The following is a 27477-nucleotide window of genomic DNA, read 5'->3' as shown; positions in this document are numbered from 1 at the left end:
ACAAAGCGCAAGTAGCAAGGGCTTTTAGTACTTTTTCTCCTCTAAATAACAGACTAAGACAAGGGTCTACCAAACTATTTAACTACTTTTTATGGTACAGCAGAAGTCAACCTAAAGGATTTCCTAAAGATAATGATGTTGAACGAGCCCCTACTTGTATGTCAATGCATTTTGATTAACATTGCGTTTTTAAAATAAGAGTTCAGATTAAGGCAAAGAACATATTGTAAAGAAAATGTGCTGTGATACCTCGGTACTTGAATGACTCTATTCAAATAGCCAAAATTTCAAGTACTTTTTGCTTCGTTATTCAAAAAGAAAAAAATCTGAACCTGAACAAACACTGCCAAACACAACTTAAAGCATGGCTGAGTGAATTAGGCAGCCTTCTTGGCTACTTGAGCCCGGCCAGGTAGCATCATTTTGAGAGAGATCACCAGTATGACATTTGTTGAGAATTGATTGTTATTTAATGCTTTTTTTGCCTTTTCTTTGCCAAACATGTGTCCCAAGGTCATACAGAGTACAGTGGTATCACTATTTTTGGATTGCCCTCCACTTTAAGGGTTTTGAGTTGTCCATATGCTGCAACCAATGACTATTTTGATAGTTGACTAGTAACCAAGATACTGCCATGATATGCAAGGTAGCTTTACAAATGGTGCAAGTAGTCTTCTCGTTTGCTGATTTTAGGCAAAAATGCTCCCAAACATTAGAAGTTTTGGCACGCATAAGCAATCTTTTCTATCCGTTACCACCTGAGACGGATGCTATTTTTTACAAGTGACTCTCAGCAGAGATTATATTCATGTAAAGAGTCCTTACTCTGTTTGAAAAAAGGGGCTAGCGGCAATAGTCGACAGTGGAATTAATTGTCGACTGTTTCTATTATTGACTTTTGTCGCCAACGCCAACTAATCGTTGTAGCCCCATTGGAGGCATGAAAAAACGAGACAAGCTACTCAAATGTCCTTCTTAGCTGGACGACCTAAACTTCATCTCCAAGGTCACCTAACAACAATGGGCCATTCCTGGTGTGGTCTCACTTAATCCCCGAGACTTCCTGACGTCAGCTGTTGCAACAGGCAACGATTCCGCCGTGCATCGGTGAGTTTGCACATTCCCCGTGACTCAGCGACAAAATCTTCACACCGCCAAACATCTGCCACGAATTACAACAAGCATCTATTTGTTTACGAGTGGGGATGCACGATAGGGGTTCAACTTCTTTTGTCAAGTCACAGATTGCTTTTTGGACTTAGAAGTGAATCAGCTTGACTTGTTGATGTTTATAGGTTGGTAGATTTGAATACAAAAAGTTAGCTGAGGACTCCGAAAGCAGCAGAACAAGTAGTCAGAATCCTAGCAACTAAACAGAGAGGCCAAAAAATATCACATCCCAGCAAGGGCACCACTAAAAAATGTGCCCCCCCCCCATGTCACTTCACAAACCCCAGTTGCTTCATAACTGAAAGTTCAATGACTCATTTTCTTAAGAAAGGGTGTTCAAACCTTTTCCTACGGGGGCCACTTCCAGAAAAATGAATGATACAGGGGAACAAAATAGCATTCTATCAGGGTAGTTTAGATTTTTACAAAGAATATCAGATATAATAACCTCGGTACTTGATCATAATCCTTCAGGATCGGTGCTTTAACATCAAATTGTTATTGAAACATGTTTTTCCAGGTAAACTGTTAATTTTTTAGAACTTTTCAAGCATTCCATAATAACCAAAATATTAAGATTAAATGTACCAAAACAACCATGAAACTCCCAAATATCAAAAGATGTGTACTTAAACACATATAATTATCTAAATGTAAACATAATAAGGATTAAAATTAATGAATAAACAGTTGGCTGGCAGACATCGGCTTCGTATTACGCTGGAATTTTGACTGTTCTCTCTATTTTCCTCTTTTCCTTTGCTAACTTCTGGAAACCCATTCTTTTTTAGCCCAAAATGCCAATAGAAAGCACTATATCAAAATAAATTCTCAACGCATATCGTCAGATTTGGTATCTTTATTGAAATGATGCTACCCAACTGGGATAGAGTAGCAAAGATGGCCACTCATCTCACTTGGCCACATGTTCAGCAGTGTTTTTGTTCAAATAACGATTTGAGTACCAATGTATCACTATAGATTTTCTTTACACTATGTTTATACTAGCCCAAACTAAGCATATAAATTATAAATGAAATTGTGGAATTTTGACTAAATCTTAAAAATGTTAATCACAATGCACTGTTTATATAAGTGGTGGGCCCATTCAATGTTCTTTGTGTATTTGTTTTTAGAGGGGAAAAAGTACTGTAATCCTCGCTAGTATGCGCTTCATACTGTACAGTGCATTTTTCCCCTTATCTATAATCCGTTATCACAAATCAGGTCCAGTAAAGAGCATTTTTGTATGTCATCAAGGCTGTTTTTTGTTGTTCTGCCAAAAAGTGAACTGCATTTGTGGAGCTAATCATTGCCAATCTCATATACCTGTGGGCGAGGACCGGCAAAGCACACTTATCTTTTTTTTGCTGTTGCTGTATTTTCGCCTAAAATGAACTGCTCTTGTCGGGGTGTGATCCGTTATCCCAAATCCACATTGCTGCGAGGGTGAACTGTTTTGCCGATAAGTTTGCAATTCTGGCCCTACACCCCCTACATTGCATATTACAGAATTTTATTGCAATATGTATTCTGTGTAGCACTATTTAGATATTCTATACAACACGCTACAGTGGGCATTTGCACGTCACATTGCGTATTTGTATATTGTATTTTTTTTGCTTTATTATTGTATTGTTCTCAGCTCAGGGATGCTGCTGGAAATGTGAATTTCCCTGCGGGGATGAATAAAGTATCTATCTCTCTCTCTATCTCTCTCTCTATCTCTCTCTCTCTATCTATCTATCTATCTATCTATCTATCTATCTATCTATCTATCTATCTATCTATCTATCTATCTATCTATCTATCTATCTATCTATCTATCTATCTATCTATCTATCTATCTATCTATCTATCTGTCTGTGGTTGACTATTGATGAATGCGAGGGTCAAGAGAGTAGATTTGTGTCGTGCCATTCTTTCTGCCTAAAATGAAGAGCGACCCGTACAGCCGCGATCTTTTATCCTTGGTCGACTATTGACGCGAGCGGGGGGCGGCTGAAAATGGAGGGGGAGAGACGTAGCAGATTTTCGCGTATCAGGGGGATGGGGGGGGTGATGGTGTTCTTGTCCCCAATAAATGCATTTATCAAATGATTATAGTATTCTTATATTTTCCCAATATTTTTACTAGAAAAAAATGTACTCTTTTACAATTATGTTATCAGCATACAGTAATTATGATTTTATATAAGGCAGTGCAACAAACCTGAGCTGTGAGTTGTGTTGATGTTACTAAAGGAGACCTGTTTGAGACAGACCCCACCCACGGCCCCGCAGAGTCTCGCTCTACTAAGATAAGAGCAAAGGTGACCAAGGTGATGTTTGGCACGGTGCTTCGGTCCGGCAGCCCCCAACCTCCGACCCCCTCCCCTTCAGTTGCTAAGCTCCTTTGTTTGTGTGCTGCTCTCCATTGGCATCAGTAGTGTGGATCAGGTTACATGTGGGAATGAGATGGACTGTTAGCTCAGCGCTTCCTTTGTCCCTTCAGCTGGAAATCTCAGCGCTTTTACATAAAATCCAATCATTGACCACTTGAGCAACATAAGGCCATTTGTGTTATTAGGTATATTCAGAAATAATTTTAATTGGTCAATACGGGGTTCAATTTCTTCCCTTGGTAATCCCTGACAAATATAATCGTTTTATATTTGCTGTCAGGAAGAAATAATGCATCTTTTCCTGTTATTACAATGTTGTCATCAGATTGTTATTCTCCCCTTCCAAAACAATTTCTTAAAAATATGTTTTAATTTCACTTTGATGTGTATATATACATCTGTTTTCATCCTGTTCAAATAGTTATCCATTACATGTTTTACACTATGACATTTACTAATACATTTTTCGAAATAATTGTCACATTTGTTTTTTTAATCCTGCTTGCAATGACGAATGCGTATGTCAGGATGGTTCTATTTTGATTATTAAATTATTTTCTTATATTTTTACTTTATTTCCTTTGTCTGCTTTGAAGGACCAATTGATATATTAATAGTTTAACAGACACTCAAAAAGAGCACAGAAGAATTTTGAGGTTTCAAAGTGAACAAGTAAGGACCATACGCAATTCCTAGGATGTACAATATGCAGCTTGTTCTTAAGGTCCTCCCATGCCCCTTTTCTTTTTATTAAAATGTCCTAGGTCACCAAAAGCAGACCTACCGTAAAGAGTGTAAAAGTTCAAAGAACAGCAACATATTTGGCCAACAGTGACTATGTTGCAAAGAGTGATCTTAAGTGGAACAATCCTAGCATTCTAGGCAGAATTACCAGAATAACTCAATTAAAATATCAATCAAGCGTTCAGAAGTGAAAATTAAACAACATTGGCTTTCTGCTTTGCAAATGTCTAATTATAAAAATATATTTGTGCTAGCATTATGAACATTCTTCATTGCAATAGAATTATAAAAACTAACGTAACACTAATTTCAACAACTTTATAATAAACACAGATTATTCCCTATATGTGGGTGTTAAGCTGCTTCTTGCCACTGTAGCAGCAAGGCTCCTTTTTGACCTTGAAATTCAGGAGGAAATACGTACATTTATATTTTTTAATATTTCTGACATTATTGATATACTTTTACTAGAAGTTAAAATTTCTGCATTTACATAGCAAAGTTTAAAGTTAAAATAATTGTGATTGCTTAATGCTTAAAGTAATCATTATGAGCCCTTTGTTCAAAAATAGGATTTGAAATTTGGCAAAAGCTTGTCTAAGTGTTGGCGCAGTCTGTGTACAGTGGTTTAGGTGGGTTTTATAGGTTTAAGTTTGTAACAGGCATTGCCGTGTCCCTGGTTTTGCACTTTCTGACCGAAATCATTGAGTTTAATCTAAAATGATAATGCTACAATAGTTGGGTGTAATCTCACAATTCCCTCTCAACATTTCAACCACAAACAAGACTAAGTCATAGTCATTATTTTAAAATGGTTTTAATTGCTGCCCAGTCTACTGCAACAACTATGATACAACCCAACTTTTACAGGATATATTTTTGTTCAAACCTTAACACATGCTTAAACTTTGTAGCTCCACATCTGCTTCGGCTTACAGTATTTTCCAGCCATCCATTATCTGCACCGCTTATCTTCAGTATTGTCACAGGAGTCCTGCAGCCCATCCCAGCTGTCTTTGGGCAATGGGCAGGGGACCCCCTGGACCAATTGCCAGCCAGTCGCAGGGCACACGGACAGACAACTCACTCGCTCATTCACACCTAGGGACAATTTGGACCGGCCAATTAACTTGACATGCATTTTTTTGGAATGTGGGAGGAAACCGGAGTGCCCGAAGGAAACGCACGCAAGCACGGGGAGAATATGCAAGATCCACACAGGAAGGTTCGATCTCATTACCCCAGAACTATGCCGCACACGCGCTAACCACTGCCCCGCCATGCTTCCGTACAGTATTTTATTTATCATTATTTGCCTTCTGTGAAACCCACTTGATTAATCAATGATCCAAGATGCTAACGCCCAAAGAGCCCTGAATGATGCTCTCATCTATGAGGTTATTCCCTGCATGGTTTCCCTTTCCTATGCCTTCCCGGGGGACAAAAAGTCCTTTTTTTCTTTCACTTACTGATATACGTTTAAATTCCCTACCAGGGACCAGCATCTCAGAAAAGTTTAACCAGACCCAAAGTAAGTAAGCTATGTGCTCTGTGTTCTCTGCAGGTCCGAACGCTCTTTGTCAGCGGGCTGCCACTGGATATCAAGCCACGGGAGCTCTATCTTCTCTTCAGACCATTTAAGGTATGTTTGGATGTTTCCAGTGTGTGGATAAACGAGGGCTATTCTTAGCGACTGTTCTTTCCAGCCGTCAATCGTAGCAGCCATTAATAGTGATGAAATGAACAGCAATGGAAAGTCGCCCAAGGTTCAAGTGTCTGTGTATTGAGAGCAGAGGTTCTAACAGAATTGATTGCTAACCTGAAATTGTCTTGTTCTTCGTTTCAGGGCTATGAAGGTTCCTTGATAAAGCTTACTTCCAAACAGGTATTCTAAGGAGATCAGTCTTTGCATTGTTTTGCAAGTGTTGATTTCCATATATTATCCGTCTGTTTGGTTTACATGGTTAAAATTCCGGGCCGTAGTTTGTCTTGGTAAGATTGGGAAACAAAGTGAAAAATACCAGTCATTGAGAACTTGCTTATTCTACAACCATGCAATTACAAAAAAATTGTTATTGTTACAAACCTCTAGGACAAATATGTTGTTGAATGACATTTGGAAGTATCCATAATTGATTATAAACCTATCAGGAAATAAAGTTTGACCAAGCAAAAGTGACAATGACAAGCTTAAAATAGATTTCCACAGAGGTCTTAAACTTAGCATATTTTTTATATTGGCGGACCTACTGCAAAATATAAAAAGAAAATTATATGATCAAAAGAAAAACGGTTAACAAACAAGCAGAAAATTGTGCTAATTTTAATTTATCCATTAGTACCGTATTTTACGCACTATAAGGCGCACCGTGTTATAAGGCGCACCTTCAATGAATTATATATTTTTAAACTTTTTCCATACATAAGGCGCACCCCATTATAAGGCGCTATAAGTGCATGCTGGTTTAAGATCAGGTAATTGTGCAATTTTGTAATTATAATCCTTTGCAGTCCTTCGAGACATTTTTGTGATTAAGGGCGTCATAAATAAATGTGACTTAACTTGACTTGGCTACAGTAGAGGATGTAGTTACGTTATGCAACCATTAGATGGTGCCGCGCTAAAGGGAATGTCAACAAAACAGTCAGATAGGTCAGTCAAACTTTATTGATAGATAACAAACAAGCCTTCCACAACTCCATTCACTCCCAAAATGAATAAACAGCCGTTTTATTATTTTCTCTGAGGTAAAACATTTTCGTGACACATCTTTAACATCTTTGAACAACAGCAAAGCATAACATTTGACTTTTCCTCCATTGAGTCAACACGCAAAAAAACGTCTGATACTGTTATGGTAAATTAAATGTTAGTGCAATCGCAATATAGTGACACTCGTAATGTGCAAAAACAACAAGTGCATAACAATAACAATAAAGCAATAACATAATAACTGTAAAATGTAAAACGTAAATACAAACCAAGTAGGACCACCTCTGAATTCTTTAAAGTTAAGTTCCCGTGCCAGTGCTGTTGCCTTCATTCGAATAGTTATTGTACTGACACTTCTACGTGCTGCTCTTTGTTCAACAACCCACTGTTCAAGTGTGTCCTCTGTGGACATCTCGCTTTATTGCCACAGAAACTTTGTTTAGTCTTCCTTACTTGGCCATCGATTAATTAATGTTGAACTCTCTCGCTGCTGTTCTATTCCCGTGTTCTACTGCGTGACTGATCGCCTTGAGTTTAAACTCTGCATTGTAAGCGTGTCTCTTAATAGGAGCCATTTCAGGGTCTTTATACAAACGCACAAATAAAAGAGAATCGTTGTTTAATATTTCCCAGTATGCACAGCGCACTTCTTCTACGCGAAAAATGGAGTCGGTGGCTGCTTACCGTCAGTTGCGAGACCTTGTAATTTAACATTGATCCATATATAAGGCGCACCAGATTATAAGGCGCATAGTCAGCTTTTTAAAAAAAATCAGATTTTATGTGCGCCTTATAATGCGGAAAATACGGTAATTATTATTAATTCAGTTTATCTTATTCACTATGAAAACAAGTAAAGATATAGTAAAATATGAAAAATATTCTGAAATCAGTCATATTATCTTTCATGAATACCGTATTTTCACGACCATAGGGTGCACCGTGTTAAAAGGCGCAGTTTCCATAGATAATTCTATTTCTGTATTTAACACAAACACATGGCCGCTTAACGACAAAACAGACAAGCATTCAAGTTTGCGTATTTTAAAATGTAGCGGGAGCAAAAACGAGTTTGGTCATGCTTTATTTAAGTATTGATTACAAAGTCAAACACGTGGCTCAAAACATGTCGGAGTTAGTTTTTCAGGTTCCTCCCCGTTTGAACCATCAATTCATTAATTTTCTGCTCAGATTCCATGTTCTTCGGCAAAGCGTACAAATCACATAATGGCGGACGAAAACATGGAAAGCATTGAATGGAGGAGAGTGTGGTTTTGGATTTAATTAATATTTGGGGGGACATTTCTGTTCAGCTTTTGGTAGCCTAATAAATTTTAAATTGCTCTATATGCTACAGTTTTAGCATCCATGATTACTTCCGCAAACAGTGGACGCATTGCATGTGACGTCACGCATCCTTCTGCACAAGTGGGACGCTTGTCGCGTTTACACAGGAGATGCATAAAAGTCACAGGAGATCGCATACAAGACACATTTAGTTAGAAATGTGAACAATCCCACAAAAACATTGGCTTTCACACAATAATCTTGTATAAGGTATGACTCGGCCAAGGCTCGAATCTGTGACCTCCCAGTCTGGGGCTGACGCCAAGCCCTAAGGCCACCGAGCTGCTCTACATCCGCTCCTTTATGTCACTTTTATGTGAGCTTTATGGTCATGTTGTTAAGTATACTTTTTAATTTTGATTTGCATACTGATATTTCTTAAAAAGACAAATGCTATTCGATAAATTTGGTAATTTTAAAATATACTGAATATTTTTGAGACTTTTTTTGTAAAATCAAAAGTAGTGCTGAAATAAGCAAAGTTTTGTTTTCTTATTTGGAATAATATAATCTCTCGCTTATCACAGTTAATGGTGACCAGAACCCCCGCCATATGCAAAAATCCACGACGTAGCCCCCTGCCCTTATTTTTGCTCTGCTAGACCCCTCTCAGAGCAATAGTCAAAAGCGGATAATAGATAATGATCAAAACAGTGCAGTTCATTTTAGGCAGGCCCCAATCACACACTTTAGTGCCGTGAAACTCTTCTCAGCCATAGTCAACTGAGGATAATGGATCGTGGCCTCAGCTGCGTGTTTAATTTTAGGCGGGCCAGAACATCATGCTTTTTGACAAAATTCCTAGTGCCGGTCCATGTTATCAGCAACAGGGGATAGGGAATAATGGATTGCGGCCGCACAACTGCAGTTCACTTTTGGGTGGGTAGAACCGTAAAAAAGAGCCACTTGCCCAATCAGAAAAGCACTGCACTTGTCTCCGCTCGCAGCAGTATATGTTCGGGTGAGGTATTAACTAAAAATTATCAAAATAAATTGTGTTAAAATAAAAATGGGTTAAGTTAAATCAATGAAACAATAGAAATGTTGCCACAGAAAGCAAGCTTACTTTGCCTTGACTGGGGGGGATACTTCCTGGTTTGAGTTTTTTACAGCACATATTAAGAAAAGACAACTCCAATGAAAACATTCTCTGTACGCATGTAGCCGATGTGGGGGTCATTTCCTTATAAAGCAAGAGGCCCATCTCAGGCCCTTTCTATTTATATGTTCCTGTTTTGCTTGTCTCTCTCTCTCTCTGGGTCCTTGGTCTGTTTTTCAATTCGTCCCCTCCTTTCAAAATTCCCATAACCCCTGTTTTTACAGATCACTTACAACAGATCAACCCCACGGAATGTTTTCATTTCCCTTCATACCCGTCGAATAATAACAAGCCAAATTACGGTATCTTCTTCATGCTCTTCTTAGCTACTAAGTCAAGATGCAAAAATCAAAGATGAAACTTTTTTGGGGTGGTGCGGAAGGGCGATTGTGTTCATCTTGGCCCCCGTCTCTCACGTTGCTTCCATATTTGGAAAAAAGTGGAGCGGATGAATGAGCTCTTCCTTTCCCTAGTTTTCATAAACAAACTTATGTTCTAACTTTTCTGTGGGTCAAATAGCATATGTTTTACTCTAACTTCTTTAAGGGCGAGAAAGCATGACATTATTTTATATTTGAGTTAAAATGTTTTTTTTTTTTAAATGACCTGACTGTCAAACGGCTTTTTAACACCATTGTTTTTAATGTTTACCAGCAGTTGTAGTTTTAGAATTATTTTTATTTTCGTTGATGATAAAAACCTAGTGAACATTGTTACACCGAGACTAGGTGTGGCAGTCCAGGATAAAGATTATGAAAGACTTGATAAATGAAAAAAATAAGAATGTTAGGTTAAATGAGCAAATATTCACAAGACGGGTCTAAGACGAGGTTAACACTGCAGAGCTCAATTCTCAATTCCGATCTTTTGTTGAAATCTGATGTTTTTGTGAGATATTTACAACTAAATGCGACTTATATGTGATCTCCTGTGTGAACGCTATAATTTTCCCGAAGGAGCAGGAGAGGACACGTTACGTGGACAGTTAAGTGTTTGCGGAAGTACACATGGATGCGAACAGTAGAGCATATCTAGCCAAGTTATTGTGCTACCGGAGGCTGAACAGAGTTGTCACCCCAAATATCATTTAAATCCAATACCTTGATTTTCCTCCATTGAATTCTCTGTGTTTTGTGTCCGCCATGGTTTTTGATTTCTTTGCCTCCTCCCGCCTTGTTTAACGCAGAATAGTGATGTCTATTGTAAATCGATAGCGTGCAGGTCGCATGAATGTGTCTCAACCGTTGACACAGCAGTCGCATTCCCCAAAAATCAGATATGTATCGGATTTAGGACCACATGGCTCTGGTGTGAAAAAATCATTTATGTGCCGTTCAGGCGGACTTAAAAAGATTGGATGCACGTAGCGTTTGAGCAGAAAAATCAAATTTTCCTGCAATGTGAGTTGTAAGTGATTCTGAACATTAATGCAGTGAAAAATAGTGCAATGACAAGATAAGAGAAAAAAACGACATCAATATGCATTTTTCTAAACGTAAGAAAGATATGTACCATAATCCCTCACTATTGGAACCCATCCCAGCTATCTTCAGGGGACACCCTGAACTGGTTGCCAGCCAGTTGAATGTAAATGTAAATGGTCTGCATTTAGATAGCGCTTTTCAAGTCAATGAAGACCTCCCAAAGCGCTTTACAATGTGTTTCACACTTACCCATTCACACACTCTCACACGCCGATAGCAGCGTCAGCCATCCAAGGCAACTACCTGCTTATTGGGCGCATTAGAAATTCAGTGTCTTGCCCAAAGACACTTCGACATATAACACTAGGGAGCCGGGAACCTGCGACCTTTTTATACCATGATGAGCGCTTTACCTCCTGAGCTACTAAGTTGAAGGGCACACAGAGACATACATTTATTTACACACCCATACACCTACCCTTGGGGCAATTTGGACTCAACAATCTACTTGCCATGGATGTCTTTTTAATGTGGGAGGAAACGCACAATAGGGTCAGTATCTGCATTTGAACTCGGGACCTCTTCACTGCAGGCCTGACACGCTAGGCATCGATGTGCCGTGCCGCTTCAGCCACATTTGGTTATGGCCAGGCCGAAATTACTGCGAGCGGGGACCAGCAGAAGGCACTTTTGAAGAGAGGCATGGTGTTCTTCCCCCCATTTACTGCACTGTTTTGGCCGCGATCTATTATGCCCAGTCAACTTCTTGAGCGCAAGGGCTGGCAGAGCGGTTTTCTCTCTTGCTTCGGGACCACTGGAGCATGCCACTGTAGCCTGCCTTAAAGGAACTTCATTTTTTTGTTGCAATGCATTATCCTGAGTAGACTATTGCTTAGAGTGGGTGCAAAACAGCAAATTTGGGTCATGCGTGGCGGCTTTGTTTCGGTTCTTTCCGCCTGAAATAAACAGCACCCATGCGTCTACAATCCATTATCCCTGGTTGACTATTGCTGCAGGAAAGCGCATGTTTCAAATGGGGGCGTTTTACATGTTATGAATAATCCCAACTGTAGTGTTGGATTTTAATCCATGCCAATGTAAACCCAATGCACCATTTTCTTACCAGCCTGTAAAACTGAGTAGTTGCAGTTGTGGGCTTTATTAAACAGGCTGAAGAAAAATATATCAAGATTGTATGGATGACATTTTTGTAAATTAAAACACACATTCAGTTTTCAAGATAAAAGAAAGAAAAAGCAAAAATCCATTGTCTGTGCTTTCCCTCACTAAGGCACTGAAGAGAATACAACTGAACAGGCTGGGGGATTGAATGTATTTTATTCTCCTCATAAGAAACATGTCTATGTCACTCTGGACAGGAATGCAGAGTCAGTTTTTTTTTCTCGCCCTAAACCGTGTTTCCTTCCTCCCCAGCCGGTGGGCTTTGTCAGCTTTGACAGTCGATCGGAGGCGGAGGCCGCGAAGAATTCCTTGAACGTAAGTAGCACAAAAGCAGCCGAGACAACAATCATATGCATATCGCACACGCATGTTTACAGGCAGCAAAAGCAGGGCAAGGTCAGCTCATTCCAGATATTGATCTCGGGCTTACTTTAAGGCTCATTATTTCACAATTAAACTCACAGCGTCCGTGAGAGGCTTTCTAAGAAAGCTATGAAATAACAAAGTCAGGTTCTCACACACATTTTCTACCCCACCCCAATTTTCTCTCTGGACCTTTTCCACATCTGCCTTAATAAGATAATCATGCTCAGACAGTGTTGAAAACTTTCTGCATTCTTTGTATATCTGTCATTTTGTAAAAAAAACTAAAAAAAACAGATTTGATTACAAAATTGCAACTAAACTTCAGAAATTTGATTTATTATTTAGACCACACGTGACGAAACGTTGCCCCCTAACGTATGAAAAGATGGATGAGGTACACTTTGATATCTGTAATTTAGCAAACACACATTTTTTCTCCAAATTCTTTACAAAAAGAAAAACTCAGGTCGGATTCTATAAAGCTAGTTTAGAAATTTATAAAAGTATGAATATTTGATGTATGTTGTATTTATTTATTATTTATTATTTCCGAGTAAAATCTAAATTATATCTTTGGATATTTTTAAGAAAAGGCAGTAGCGTGTAAAACATTTTTTGTGAGGAGATATCAATTTTTAAAAAATGGCTCGGGAAGGTGAAAAATCGCCTATTGGCCCCAAACAGACCCCGGCCCACAGTTCAGATACACATAACTTGTGTTTATTTTATCAAATTAAGGTGTTGTGTGTGTGTGTGTGTGTGTGTGTGTGTGTGTGTGTGTGTGTGTGTGTGTGTGTGTGTGTGTGTGTGTGTGTGTGTGTGTGTGTGTGTGTGTGTGTGTGTGTGTGTGTGTGTGCGTGCGTGCGTGCGTGCGTGCGTGCGTGCGTGCGTGCGTGCGTGCGTGCGTGCGTGCGTGCGTCTGTCCGTCCGTCCGTCCGTCCATTATCTGCACCACTTATCCTCAGCAGGGTCGCGGGGGTGCTGGAGCCCATCCCAGCCATCTTCGAGTAATGGGCAGGGGACACACTGAACTGGAAGCCAGACAGTCGCAGAGCACACAGGGACAGACAATTCGCTCGCTCATTCACACTTAGGGACAATTTGGACTGGCCAATTCACCTAACTTGCATGTCTTTGGAATGCGGGAGGAAACCCACGGAAACACGGGGAGAACATGCAAACTCCACACATGAGGGTGTATATATATATATATATATATATATATATATATATATATATATATGTGATATGTATGATATATATAATATATATACCAATTTAATAAAAATTTAGACTTAGTTTTCAACCCGGCGGGTTAATCAATGATGTGGCTAATTTATGCAACAGGGGCGCCCAGGCAGTTCTGTTTATGTGTAAACGTAAATAATGAGGCGTAATGAACAGATACCAAGAAGCAGAAATGTTTAATGCAGATTCCTATTTTTCTGTCAACATTATCGTGTGTTTTGGAGTAAATATTTAACACCATTGAATTCTATGGATTGTCCTTGATGTAACGAAGCCATTTTCGCGGATATTCAAAAAAGTGGAAGACGGCCAGGGGATGTAATGGTGAGTTATGCCGGCTTTATAGTTTTTAGGTATCTTGTTTCAGACCGATCGTGATGTTTCTCTCATGAGTACATTTTGAAATGATGTGAATGAATTTATGAGGCTAATTTAAATGTTACAAAAACTGACATTGCCTCCTTTAGCTTCGGATAATTTTAGCCAGTAGTAACCGATTCAAATGATGATTGCCTAGGTTAGCCAATGAAACCTATAAAAACGATGTGCACATGTACGGAGTGCATTCAAATTAGACCCCAAAATAAAGGTGCGTAACGCCACTCGTGATTAATTTTTACACACCATTATTACGCACAATTCTACACAATCATCGATTGACTTCTGAAAAGAGGAGTCAAACATTTACAACTCTTTTAAATCTTTTAAAAACATTGGCCAAAGTAAAACACAGTTGCCAAATTAAGTGTTGTGAAATGGTTGACTCCAAATGGCCACTTTTGGAAACGCCTAGACCTACCATTACAAAAATGTGTATAAAATACAATTTTTAGTTTTTCATATTGTGATCACATTTGCAGAGGTACCATGTTAAGCTTTAAGATATTGTCTCTTACCTGTTTTCAAGCTAAGATGCCCATGCTACACTCATCTGCAGACATTTGATTTCCAAAATAAGATTTCGGAGAGAAGAATAAAAACCTTCTATTTTAATGTGTTCCATTTCAGTTTACCCAAGTATTACTTGCAGTAATTCAGATTGGGTCAGAACTTCTGAGTCTTACCTTTCAAAGGAGACCAAAACTGTTTATATTCTCCAAATGGTTCAAGAACAGCATTCAATTCCCTTTGGGTACATCTTGGATTGGGATTTTAAACGTATTTTACAAAATTTTAAGGGGTTGAAAAGTTTCTATTAAAATGTAAATTGTAACTTTGAATATTGTTTAAGTAAAGTCTATCTTGTTTAAAAAAGATTTTGGAGCATCTATCTATTTTAGAAAATGCTTCAGGCCAATGTAAGAAAAGCCTGTACGCCACAAATGGACTGTAGTTTAGACACCCATAAATTTGCTCCTTTGTATTGAAGTAATGATTTATTCCAGGTTGAATTGTGATTCAAGTACCACTGCCAAATCTCTGTGGTTTTAAGGGGATAGTTCTGGCATGGAAGAAGGTGACGTGTCCCCAGCAGTATCAAGAAATCATTTTTGTGTCCCTACCAATATTGTGTGATAACAATAAAAATACGCTATGTCCCCACCAAAACCTACACCCTTGGTTTCAACAGTCCCAAATGCTCTGCCCATCGTTTCTGGAATGTTGGCTTGTTCCGAATAAGTTCGGCAGACATCGCTTCTATTTCAGTGAGCAAATACCCGCGGGACGGGCACAAACTGTTGTTTTCTTGGAAAATGTTTTGCATATTTTCTTGATCTTTTGAATCGCACCAAGCATCAAGATGCTGCCAAGCTCTCGCAACAGGAGAAGCTGTCATGCAAGTGTAAATAAAATAAAATAGAAAGATTTGAAATTTAATCAAAGCACTTTTCAGGCAATAAAGTGCAACTCAAAGTCATTTAATAATCATTCAATGTACAACTTGAGCCCATCCCAGCCATCTCCAGGCAGTGGGCAGGGGACACCCTGAACTGGTTGCCAGCCAATCGCAGCTGCAAATCACATTAGTTCTCGCAGCTAGCTGCGTTCTTCATTGACGCACGAGCCGAGTGATCCACCGCTAAGAGTCGTACAGCTGGGCGATTTTGCGTCCGCCCGGGACGATCGGAAACAAATTCACAACAGTGTTTTTACTTGCGCCGCACCGTGGGTGTCCGTTCGGTCGCTCCCGCAAGCGAGGCCCTAACCCGCGGCGCGGGTACTTTCGGGCGCAATACGCACGACACCGACACAGTTACGGGGGTCCCGCGCGCGGACGGCCGCCTGTCCCCGCGCTACCGGGGTCGTCGGACGAGCAATGGGCTCCCCCCAGTTACGGGGGTAGCCCGATCACGCCCACCGCCTTTTCTCCCATCGCGCCGCGTCCGCCGAACTCGCTCCGTCGCGCGACCTGTCACAGGTCTTGGTAAATGCACATGCATAATTAAAAATCGTATGTGTAAATCGCAGATACATCTGTGTATCTGCAAAATACATGATTTACACCAGATTTCTTATTTTAATGGTACTGGATAAATCTGAAAATTGGCTCTGAAATCCTTTAAAAAGTGCTTAAATTTAGCCATTAAAAAGGTGTATGTTTTCAGTGAGATCCGTTATCCCTAGTCAATTACTGAGAGTGTGGGGAGAGAACATATTTGTGTCATGCATGGCATTTTTTTTCCTGTTCTCTCCACCTAAAATGAAGAGAACACGTGTGTCCGTGATTCATTATGCCTAACTACTGCGTATATTTTTGCTGATTGCAGGCGTTCTAGTCCCCATTAACCGTGATAAACGAGGGATCACGTTTCTGTGTGATTCAAAAGAAAAAAATGCTTTTCCTTCCCTCCAAATTGTACCTCGTGAGTAACACAAAAGGATGAAAGGTTTGCAAAATCAACAAACAAGGCTTGTGCAAAAAATAGAAATGTCAAAGACCTTTGTGAAAGCTCGCTCCTCAGTTGTCTAAATATGTTGTCGCTTCATCGCTACTTGAAGGAGCTCACGTTTATTTATATCTTAAGGAAATGAGTTGATGGAAATACTGTTCGCATAAGGTCCGTATGCCTCAACTGTTAAGTATTAACACCTTTCTGACATTAATTCATAATTTCAATGGTCATAATTCTGCTTGCTGTACACAGGGTTCCCGCGGATCCTTGAAATTTCTTAAAAGGCATTGGATTCATTATTCTAAAAATAAGTCTTTAATTGGCATTAAAATATCTTCAATCCAATTTTGAAAGTCTTAAGAACCTGAATACTTCATTAAGATTTATATTTGTTTAAATTAAAAATATTTTGTGATATCATCTGTTGTCTATTTTAATAATTTACCGATTTACTTTGGTGGCAACATCACGTGGCCATTCAGAACGGATTCATGTTTAAATCCAAGCTTAAAACACACTACTATTCTATAGCATATAAATAACCTATATTTTATGTTGACAATAGCTGTGTATTATTTGCCCTTTATTTATTTGGTGTTATAATAGTCTGTGGTTTGCAATAATCTGTGGTCTGTGCAGCCGTTTGAGACTCTTTGTGATTAAGGGCTATACAAATAAACATAACTTGACTTGACTTGACTTGCTTTGAACATAGGAAAGTGTATTTTTGATGAGATGTGGCTGTCCAACAAATGTATTTCGCCATGGCTAAAATCTGTGTCAGGTAATCTGTATGGGCACGAAGTATTGTGTGTTAGAAATATGTGGTTTTTTTTTTTGTTTGTTTTGTGTCATATAATCGTGTTCTTTTTTTGTCGACTTGGCACTAAAAAGTCATAAGTCCTGAATCTAATTGCCTCAAGCTGTATGAACGCTGTCTACTAGACTGTCTCATATATATTGTGATGGAGTTCTTTATTTGGTTCATTTTATTTTGGATTGCAATTGAAAAAACAAATTAATACTTTCTAGAGTCATTACAAATCATCTTGCAAGCCTTATATTATTGTAATATTGGTGATTTGGTCTTATAACCTACTAGTATACTTTTCTTGATATTCTACTATTTTAAGATGGAAGTTTTTGCCATAATGAGCAATATTAAAACAAAAAAAATCTTGAAATATTTCAGGTGATTTGTTATGAATCCAGAATCTATGACATTTTTAATTTAAATGCATTACATAGAATGACTGACTTTATCACAATAACTCCTGAGACGGTTTTGTCAACCAACCATCTTCAGGCAGTGGGCATGGGACACCCTGAACTGGTTGCCAGCCAGTCGCGGTTTTGTATATTCAGTATATTATTATTGTTGCTATGTTTGTATAAAAATGACTGTGCAATGAAACTTTGTCTGTGTGCTGCAGGAAATTGTCCAAAAATAAGAAAAGTATTTAAATTTTTCCAGATTAGCAAAATCATCTGCCTTACTATACTGTATGTAGATTTGTCATATTGTGGAATAGAATTTTTTTGACGAAGACGTTAGAGCTTACGCTTAATTAAATAAGATCATTGTTCCACTAGCAAAGATTTTTGCTCGTTTCAAATAATATTTCTTCCACTTATCTCATCTCATCTCATTAGCCATACCGCTTATCCTCATTAGGGTCGCGGGGGGGCCCAGCCATCTCCGGGCAGTGGGTAGGGGACAATTTCACATTTACATTTATTCGAAGATTGATTTAATTAATGTAAATTATCACAATTGAATCCTACAAATAAACTAAATCAATTAAAATAAATTCTAAAGATGATGTTCTTTGAGATTTATTCTACGAAATAAGTGTGTGTGTGTGTGTGTGTGTGTGTGTGTGTGTGTGTGTGTGTGTGTGTATAAATGTTTCTTCTTCTTTATCTCTCTTTCTCTCTCTCTCTCTCGCAGTTTTATTCAAGATTGTTGAAGCTCATTTTGACCTTCATTTTTGTCACAATCATAATTGCAAACGCGGTTATTTTGTGAAAATGTAACAGAATACTGCAAACAAGACGGATATGGATTTATTTAGAGGAGTGTGCTATGTGTACAGAGATTTGCCCACCCCTACCTCTCACCTAATCAAATTGCTCTGGGTGCTTGGTTGGCATTTTCAGTGAATACAGTTTCTAAAGTTCTGAAGGTTTTTATCAGAAAGTGGCTGAACATTGAACACAGATGGTTTAATGAGCTTCCATAAAAAGATTTCTTGGAGTCGTATATCCAAAATGGGGGTCTGTTGTTGCACCGTAATCTGTAGTCGACACTTTGCCCTATATACAGGATTCGTATGGGTGCTTGAAATCCATAAATGTTTGCATTTTAATGTTTTATTTTCAAAGATTGAAAAGCTTCTATTTTGGGTAAAGTGCTTGAAAATGTTTTAAACTTTCCATGTTTCTTAAAAAGTCTGCTTAAAAATGACGCTGAAACTTTTCTGGTGGCTTTGTGTTGCCATTGCTTTCCTTCTTCCATAGAAATTAACGGTAGCTACCCCTTAGTTTGTATTGAATTGTCCTTTGAAGCATCATCGCCCCCTATGGGTCGTACCTAGGAGGTCAGGTGCATGTTACACCTAAACAGGGCAATATGAAATGTGTATTAGTGCAAGGATTAGGTATTAATTATGCACATTTCTTGTGCAAATAAGCAAGGTGGAGTTTCCCAGTGGTAAATTGTAATGGGGAGAACCTTCTGCAAATAGAAATGTAAGCTACATTTTACTGTCATTTTTACCCAACACCTAAACGGGGAGAGATATGTCTCAAAAACAAATGTATTTGGGATTCACTCAAGATCTAAAAATCATATGTCTTGAAAAATGCACACACAAATTTATAAATCGCAGATATGTTTGTGGCTCAGCAAATATATGATTCATACTGAATTTCATCTTTAAATGGTACCTAAGAAATTGGAAAATCTGCTTTGAAAGTCCTTAAAAAAGGCTTGAATTTGGCCATGAAAAAGGTTTACGAACCCTTAATATACTTTGCACGGAACGATCAGCTTTCTGTATTGCTACGTCATCGTATACACCAAATTTGGAAAGTCACAGAGAAGATAACTATGGTCCATATTTGATCTCTATCCATACCTTCCCGTCTACTGCTGTAAGGTGATGAGTAGAATACTTTAAAGAAATCAATATCTTGTGCTTTTGTCTCTTAGGGTGTCCGGTTTGATCCAGAGATCCCACAGACCCTCCGACTTGAGTTTGCAAAGGCCAACACCAAGATGGCAAAAAACAAGCTGGTGGGCACCCCCAACCCCCCCTCATCCCAGCAGAGCCCTGGCCAACAGTTCATTAGCAGAGACCCGTGTGAGTACTGAAATGGTGGAACCTCTCCGAGTTGACAACAATTTGTCCGGCTTTTATTCTTCCCGGAGGAAATAAGGGAAGAAATCGGTTTCCCGGGTCACTCTGTCGCCGTCGTAAAAACTTTATTAACTGTCTCGGCTTTTACAGTCACAGAGTGCAAAAATAATTGTATATAGTATCATATAAAGATGATTAAAAAAATCTAGAAAAACGACATCATCATCTTTCAAGATAGGTGAGACTTATGCTATTTTTTAAATTTAAAAACTGAACTATTCCTCGGAAGTCTTTTTATCTTAAATTAAGAAGCATTGACATTATATTCGTACAACGAAGGCAGAAATTAGAATTACAAATGTTATGCAACTGCAAGAAAAATATGTTGTAGTTTAAATGATTTTTAAACAGTCTTCATGAGAGTAGAGAGCGGATTTTTATTTCACGACTGCAATTCCTTCCACCTTGTGGCCTCAGTACATTACACATTTAAAAATATCCCGCAATCTATTATTACCTGTCGAATATTGTTGCTGACTATGAAAATTAGAAACACAATTGTCTCTAGTGTCATTGATATCAACGTAGTGCACATTGGTGGTCCACGATGAATATGTCATGAAAGACTTTAAAGAGAAAATAAGATTAAAAAAAATCTAAGGATAAATAGGAAACATTATTTACAAGGTAGTACTTGGAGACTGGCTAGAGTTGTAAGTGCACTAGAATAATAGTGCAAAGGAAAATAGTGCAATAGCATTAACAGCAAGTTTCCCAAATAATTCACATTTTTCTATGCATAGTCGAGATATGTTTTTTTTTGTCTGTGTGATGGTTTGGACTGGTGATGGCCCTGGGGTAGACACTGTTTTTCTGCAATTTAGTCCTTGTTTTAAGGAAAAATGGTTTATTGAAGATTAGACGATTGGTCAGAAAAAAGTGCCTTCAAATGTTCTTACTTCTTTAGTATTTGTTGTTATGACTCAAGTGTACGCACGATCATATAATTTGATAAAAATGATAACATCTACCTGGTATGAGATATTATATGAATCACTTATGATCAAGTCGTATACAGTGGAAAGGTGATCCTGATGCATCATAGCAACATTCTAAAAAAAAAAAAAACCTAGAAAATTCTTGGGACTATTTCAACCAACTTGACTTCTAGAGCGTGTTTGCATTTCAGGCGAGCAGGTGTGTTTGTAGTACGATTAGCCCTTGAAAGTTCAACATTTCCTGCAAAAGCTTCCGGATTCCGCAGGCGTCCTGCAATCACTCTTTGCTGCATTCTTCTCCAGTGAGCAAACAAATGAGCTTATCTAAAGAATGTTGGTGCAAGAGAACGGGTGGGTACAGGGAAATGAAGAAGCCATTACTGACCCAATGACGTCCTCGCTCTCAGCGACCATTTTGCGATGAGGTTTTTTTTCCCCTCCTTGTTTTGCTCACTCTGCAATCAAAGTGTTCTTTTGCTCGAGTTCCACTGTTCACCGTCACATCTCTCTACTCGCCTGCTCTTTTTATGGACTCTTTGCAGTAATCAGACCGCTTGGCAGCCTAATCGCTTTATAAACAAGAAGCCAGTTGTCAATCAAAGAAATGAGAAGTGATCGCGAAGCTTAATTTAGACACTGACTGAGTTTATTTTAAATCCTAAAGCAGGGATGAGCAAACTGCAGTCCATGGGTCAATAATGTTACGATAGGCTTTTGAATCTGGCCTACCGAATATAAGAAGTGAACATATTTTAAAAGAACTCCCGTTAGTAATATTATTTTTCTTTTTGCGGCAACTCAAATTTACCCCAAAAATGGTGCAGTCACATTAAACATGACTACACCATTTGTTCCTAGCTAGATGATGGTGAGCTACAGTAAGGCTGCCGCACATGCTTATAGCCATCCATGTCACTAAAACAGATGGTTACTCATCACAGATTTTCTTTTTACTATTGTTTTTACTCCATTTGGAGTTGACAATAGATGATCACAAATCTGTAATCTGGTCAAGGAGCAAAATGGTACATATGTGCCATTTTGTAGTATTTTTTTTTTTTATGGCTGCAGCAAATAATGATTACAAGCCATTTTAGGGTGTCTCCTACCCACTGCCTGAAGACAGCTGGGATGGGCTCCAGCACCCCCGCGACCCTACTGAGGAAAAGTGGTGCAGATAATGTATTTCTGGATTATGTCAATCAGTGAATCTGGCAAAATCTAATACTTGTATTAAAAAACAATAGATCTATTGTATTTTAGCTATTGGCTCGGCCAATAATGTGTGATTTGAAAATGTTGATCTATGACTTTGTCGAAAAACACAATTTTTTTGGACATATTGTCAAAATGAATAATTTAAATGTTTTTTTTTCAATGTAACACTTTATTCTTAGTCAATCATTTTAAAAAAAGGTGGCATCACAAATGCAAAGGTGGAGGTGTCACAAATGTGAAAGTTCTGCTTGAAAGCCGTTTTCTCTGGAGTTTTCTTGGAAACAAGCATTTTCAAGTGTTTGAGTTTGCACATTCTTCCCGTGCCTTTGTGCATTTTCTCCTGGCACTCCGGTTTTCTCTTACAGTCCAAAAACATGCATGGCATGTTGATTGGTGACTCCAAATTGTCCTTATTAATGCATGTGTGAATAGTCTTATGTCTTTGTGTGCCCTGGAATTGGCTGGCAGTCAGTTCAGGCCGTGCCCTACCCACTGCCCGATGTCAGCTGGGATGGGCTCCAGTGAGGATATGCGGTTCGGAAAATAAAAGAATGTTCAAACACTCAAAGCATCAAAATGAACAGATTGGATCTATAAATATCAAGAATTTATAGCATTATCCTATAGTTGCACCTAATGGCAGCTGGGATGCCCCCTCCCCCGTTGCCTCACCGCAAAGCACCCTCCATGCCTTTCCTTGTCCATGTCACAGCCGTCCAAGGGCCTCACTCCGCACCTCGTCTTCTTTGTTCTACAGATGAGCTCACAGTGCCCGCTCTTTATCCCGGCAGCCCAGACGTGTGGGCGTCGTACCCGCTGTACCCGGCGGAGCTGTCGCCGGCCCTCCCACACGCTTTCACCTACCCCTCCTCGCTCCACGCTCAGGTAACCAAGGTGCACCCCCGTCCTCACATCTGCTCCTTTCCATCACACCTCAGCCTGCCCACAACGCTCTCCAACATCCAACCTCCAGTTGTGATTGCAGTAAAAGAGATGGTGTAAAGCTTTCAACCAGAAATAAATTGATACGGTTTTCTAGACATGGGGTGCGGAACGGATCAAATTTAATTTGGTGAGAAAGAGGAACAATAATTCGGTTCGACTCATTAAAATCATGGTTTTGTTTTGAAATGGTGTGTCTTAGCAATACCTTAGTACTCGAACGACACTACTTTAAGTAAGTATTGCTCTGGTATTAGTTGAAAAATCAGAACTTTAACACACCCAACACAGCGGAACGGATGGCTGAGTAAGATGAGTGGCCATCTTAGTTACTCCTGCAGGCCCTTTTCCACTTCACGGATGTTTGCAAATCACTGATCAAAAACTTAGACAAACTAGTATTGTGAGGACTTATTTATTGGAATGGTATTTTATATTTAAACAGTTTAAGGCAACTCCATTTCGTCACACACTATCATGCATTGGCCTTGTGTATAGCTTAAGAGGAGGTAGTCCTGGTATGGGCTGCTGTTTTGGTTAGTAAACTGGCTCAATTGGCCTTGAGGACAAGCCGTTATACTCAGTTACTGCTTGTTTTGGTGAAATGGAGGCTTCAAACGGTAACTAATTGGGGCACGGCATCTTCACTTTTCATCATCATCCTAACTCTGCTTGCTGCCTTTTATCCGGTTTATCAAGCGCCTTTAATCTACAGTGCTCCAGTGCGACTTCCCAATAGAGTTCATTATTGATCCCGGCAATTCCTTCCCATGAAGCCGTAGGGTCGGCGCTCCTTCTGCCTGGTCTTTCTCAGCTTAAGCCGCATCAAGCATATTTTTAGCACCTAAAGGCCCTCGCTATTTTTTTGGGGAGCCCTTTTATCTTTGCACGCATTTCCATACGTGTGATGCTGCTGCAGCGTCACCAGATGATGACAGCTGGAGAAATGCAATTGAACGCCATCACGTCTCAGACGCTCACTGCTTCCTATTGTCTTTTTAGTTTTTAATTTTTTTTTCAATGTAGATCCGCTGGCTCCCACCTGCAGACGGAACTCCTCAGGGATGGAAGTCGAGGCAGTTCTGCTGAAGTATGTGTGAGTATCCCGTGTTTTATTCAATCAGTTACACTGGACCCCATGGATACGACATTTATATGTTCTGAGGTGAGGATTGCAAAGGGAAATTGCCGTATAGCAGGGAATAGAATCTTTTGTTCCAAGCTCCCGAAACAAAATATTACATTATAAATAATAGGTATTTTCAATATATAATTATATAATATATATTATCAAAAAGATTATATCTCTGTAAAGAAAAAATAACATTTTGTTTCCCTTTGGTGTGACGTGGTCGAGTGGAGTAGCAGGTGAATGCAAAAGGAGGGGAGGGGAGGGCAAAGGCAGATTAAAAATGTAACTGATTGTAAAACCTCCACTTGTGAGGATTAAAGATTTCCTTGCTTTAATCGCATTGTTGTTTTTAATAATAGTCCTGTTAGTGGATTAGTTTCGACCATGCAACTTAGGGTAGTGATTTGTGTGCCTTCTTCATATCGTTTCTATGGTTGTCGTGATTTGGCTGCTCCCTTTAACATGGCAAACCGTAGGACCAATGGGGAATAATTGGTTGGTTGGTTCCCTTAACCACAGGGTCGTAGGGGTACCATTTCCTGTGGTGTATCTTAGGTAAGTACAGCCTGGTGGCGCATATCCCTCTCCAGGCCAACATGCATGTTTTACATTGCAACTGTTATTCTGCATAATAATTATTATTATTATGTATGATGTTTGAACGAAGTTAAAAAAATAGACAGAAATATTTTTGTAACTCATCCAAATATTTAAAATCCCCAAAAACAATTACAGTACAACCATGAATCATTTCAACATAAATAACCTTGAATGATACATTTGTTTTGAATTCTCCCTGACCAGTAAATAAAAAGGCGAGAGTGAAGTAGCCGCACCTGAATCGTCTGACAGGAACAGGACCGGTCCCTCGGTGCGCCCTGTTTGCCAAGCCGAATTGTATTTGACGTGCGTGCCTCGGCGGCACGCGGGTGCCTTCAAAGACAACGTCGTAGCAGACAATAATGCCTAGTCAACTGAACGGAAAAGTAATCCGTGTTTTCCGTTTGACAAAACATGATGGTTAGGGGTGGCGTGGGGAGGATCATGTAGATAAGAGGGATACATGTGTACTAGATTTTGTCTAGAGTTTTGACAAGTTTATTGTTTAAAAGACACTCAAAATAAGGGGAGACGACATCAATGAATTTCGAGCACAGGAGAAGACAGTTCAAAAGCTTCAAGATGTAAAAAATAGATCTTTCTTTTTTATTAAAATCTCCTAGGTTACAAAAAAAAACAGATTAATCCTTAATGTTTTTAAAATTAAAGAACAGCAACACGTAATTAATAGTAATAATGATGAGAACAGTGATCAATAGTCAAAATAACAACAGTGAGCAGTAATAGTCAAAATAACCCAACCCTGGAAAATGACCTTTGCTGTTGTCACTAGTCAAAATAGAACCACATTCTTTCTTCATTGTTAGCAAGCAGAATAAAAACACATGTCCGAATAAACATTAAAACATTTTTTTTATCATTCCCTTTTATTCACTTAAAGAAATAAATTTAACCTGGTACTATAAGCATTCTATATTGTGTTTAATCGACAAAAATCATTCTCCTTGGCTAGTTTTTAATTAATGAAAATAAAGCAATAATAAACATTCTTCATTGTAATCGTTTAATAACTAAAAATAGCAGTCCACACGCGCTCAATGATATTCAAACTAAAGAATACCAGCGTGCAATAATAGTCAAAATCCCCAACCCTGGAATCATAAGCAATCTTCTTTGAAATTCTTCAATGGTTGAAATAGAACCACATTATTCATTTTAAGGAAGCAGAATAAAAAGAAATGTCTGAATACACATTAAATGGTTTTCTTATCATTCCACCCTTTTTATTTCACATACAAATTGAAATAAAACAATCCTGGTACTATAAGATAACATATTTATCAATTGCAAGCGGATAGCATATAGAAATAGCATTGTTAGCTTTTCATAACTAAAAATACAATTAATTAGCATTCTTCATCTTGTTCTTGGTTACTAACTAAAAAAAAACAAGTGCACAAGTGCTAAATAACAGTCCAAATAAAAAAACAACAGTGCACAAATATAGTCAAAACAAACCCAAACCTGGCATCATAAGCAATCTTCTTGGCAGGTGTTTAATAGTCAAAATAGAACCGCATTCAACATTCGAAGCAAGCAGAATAAAAACAAGTGTAATACTAATTCTGAGTAAACGTTGAATGATTTTCTTATTCAGTTTTTATTTTTATTTTTTTCTGCTAAAGCTGCCGTTGCTCTGCAATGTTGAACCAAGCTCCCATGACAGGTTCCAGCTGTGGCCCCATTTTAATAAGGAAGTAGGGCTTAGTTCCCTTTCTTTCCTCCTCCCCCGCTGACTAGTACGTCCTTGTGTCGGCTTTCTGCTGCCAGATACTTCTCAGCTGCCCCGCATTCATCGCTGCCCTGCTATTGCTGCTACGTGAGAACCACAGCCGTGGCCTAAGGGCTTTTGTCCAGATTACAGAGACATTGGGTGGGCCCTCCTGTGTTGTGTCGGTGGGCGCAACTCGTTGGTCTCATCACACTAGACACGCAACAAAACATGTTCAGTCCAATACACCACCTTGAAACTGTTTGCAAAATTTTACCCTAAGTCAGGGTTAGGCAAACCTTTTAGAGTCAGGGGCCGCATTTTGCTGAAAAAAATTGGCGAGGGGCTGAGCCAGTTGGGGAAGAAAAATAATTGACGGATTGATCTGATTTTTTTTATCTGCTAATCCAATACTTCGGCAGTACATAAAGAAAAAAAGATTATGTATCCTATCCAATCCTTCTATCTAAAATTTATGACTATACATATAGATATATACATGTTATATTTCATTTTATATTTGTTTATAAATAGATAATTTCATCAAATTGTTTTGCAAACACTCAAAATTAAAGCAATTTAATTTATAATGCGTAATAATAGTCTGCAATAATCTGTGGTCTGTGCAGCCCTTTGAAACTCTTTGTGATTAAGGGCTATACAAATAAACATGACTTGACTATAAGAGCTCTATTTTGAAGCACTAAATTTGATAATATTCATTGAAAAACTAAAACTGCATTATTGCTGGCTTAGAAAGCTTTTTTTCTTGCCTGACAAATGATAAATAATCTTGATAATGAAATTAAATATATGAGTCATAAGTCATTCTCAAATAAATATAAACAATGTTGGGGTGTGGGCAGCGCGGCAGCGCAGGGGTTAGCGCGTGTGCGGCACAGTTCCCAAGTCATTGGATCCAACCTTCCATGCTTGCGTGGGTTCCCTCCGGGCACTCCGGTTTTCTCCCACATTCCAAAAA

The 27477-nt window shown here is 38.8% G+C and overlaps 1 protein-coding gene across 2 annotated transcripts in view; it reads left to right on the top strand.

Annotated features, from left to right (window-relative positions):
- LOC148357005 (RNA-binding protein with multiple splicing-like) overlaps window positions 1–27477 on the top strand; it is a 50391-nt gene that overhangs the window by 16750 nt on the left and 6164 nt on the right. Inside the window, exons 2-7 of one of the 2 annotated variants that reach the window (XM_088347139.1) lie at window positions 5863–5940; window positions 6145–6183; window positions 12316–12378; window positions 19726–19876; window positions 22847–22974; window positions 24058–24127. In XM_088347139.1, coding sequence (XP_088203265.1) covers window positions 5863–5940; window positions 6145–6183; window positions 12316–12378; window positions 19726–19876; window positions 22847–22974; window positions 24058–24120 — 522 coding nt within the window. In that variant the 3' untranslated portion in view covers window positions 24121–24127. The remainder of the gene's footprint in view (window positions 1–5862; window positions 5941–6144; window positions 6184–12315; window positions 12379–19725; window positions 19877–22846; window positions 22975–24057; window positions 24128–27477) is intronic. The other variant, XM_088347140.1, reaches the window with a different exon arrangement.

Source organism: Urocampus carinirostris, chromosome 11 (assembly GCF_059441175.1).
Source record: "Urocampus carinirostris isolate Australia breed hairy pipefish chromosome 11, RoL_Ucar_1.0, whole genome shotgun sequence".
Taxonomy (NCBI): domain Eukaryota; kingdom Metazoa; phylum Chordata; class Actinopteri; order Syngnathiformes; family Syngnathidae; genus Urocampus; species Urocampus carinirostris.
Note: the sequence above shows the minus strand (reverse complement) of the source record. Positions and strands in the feature narration are given on the sequence as shown.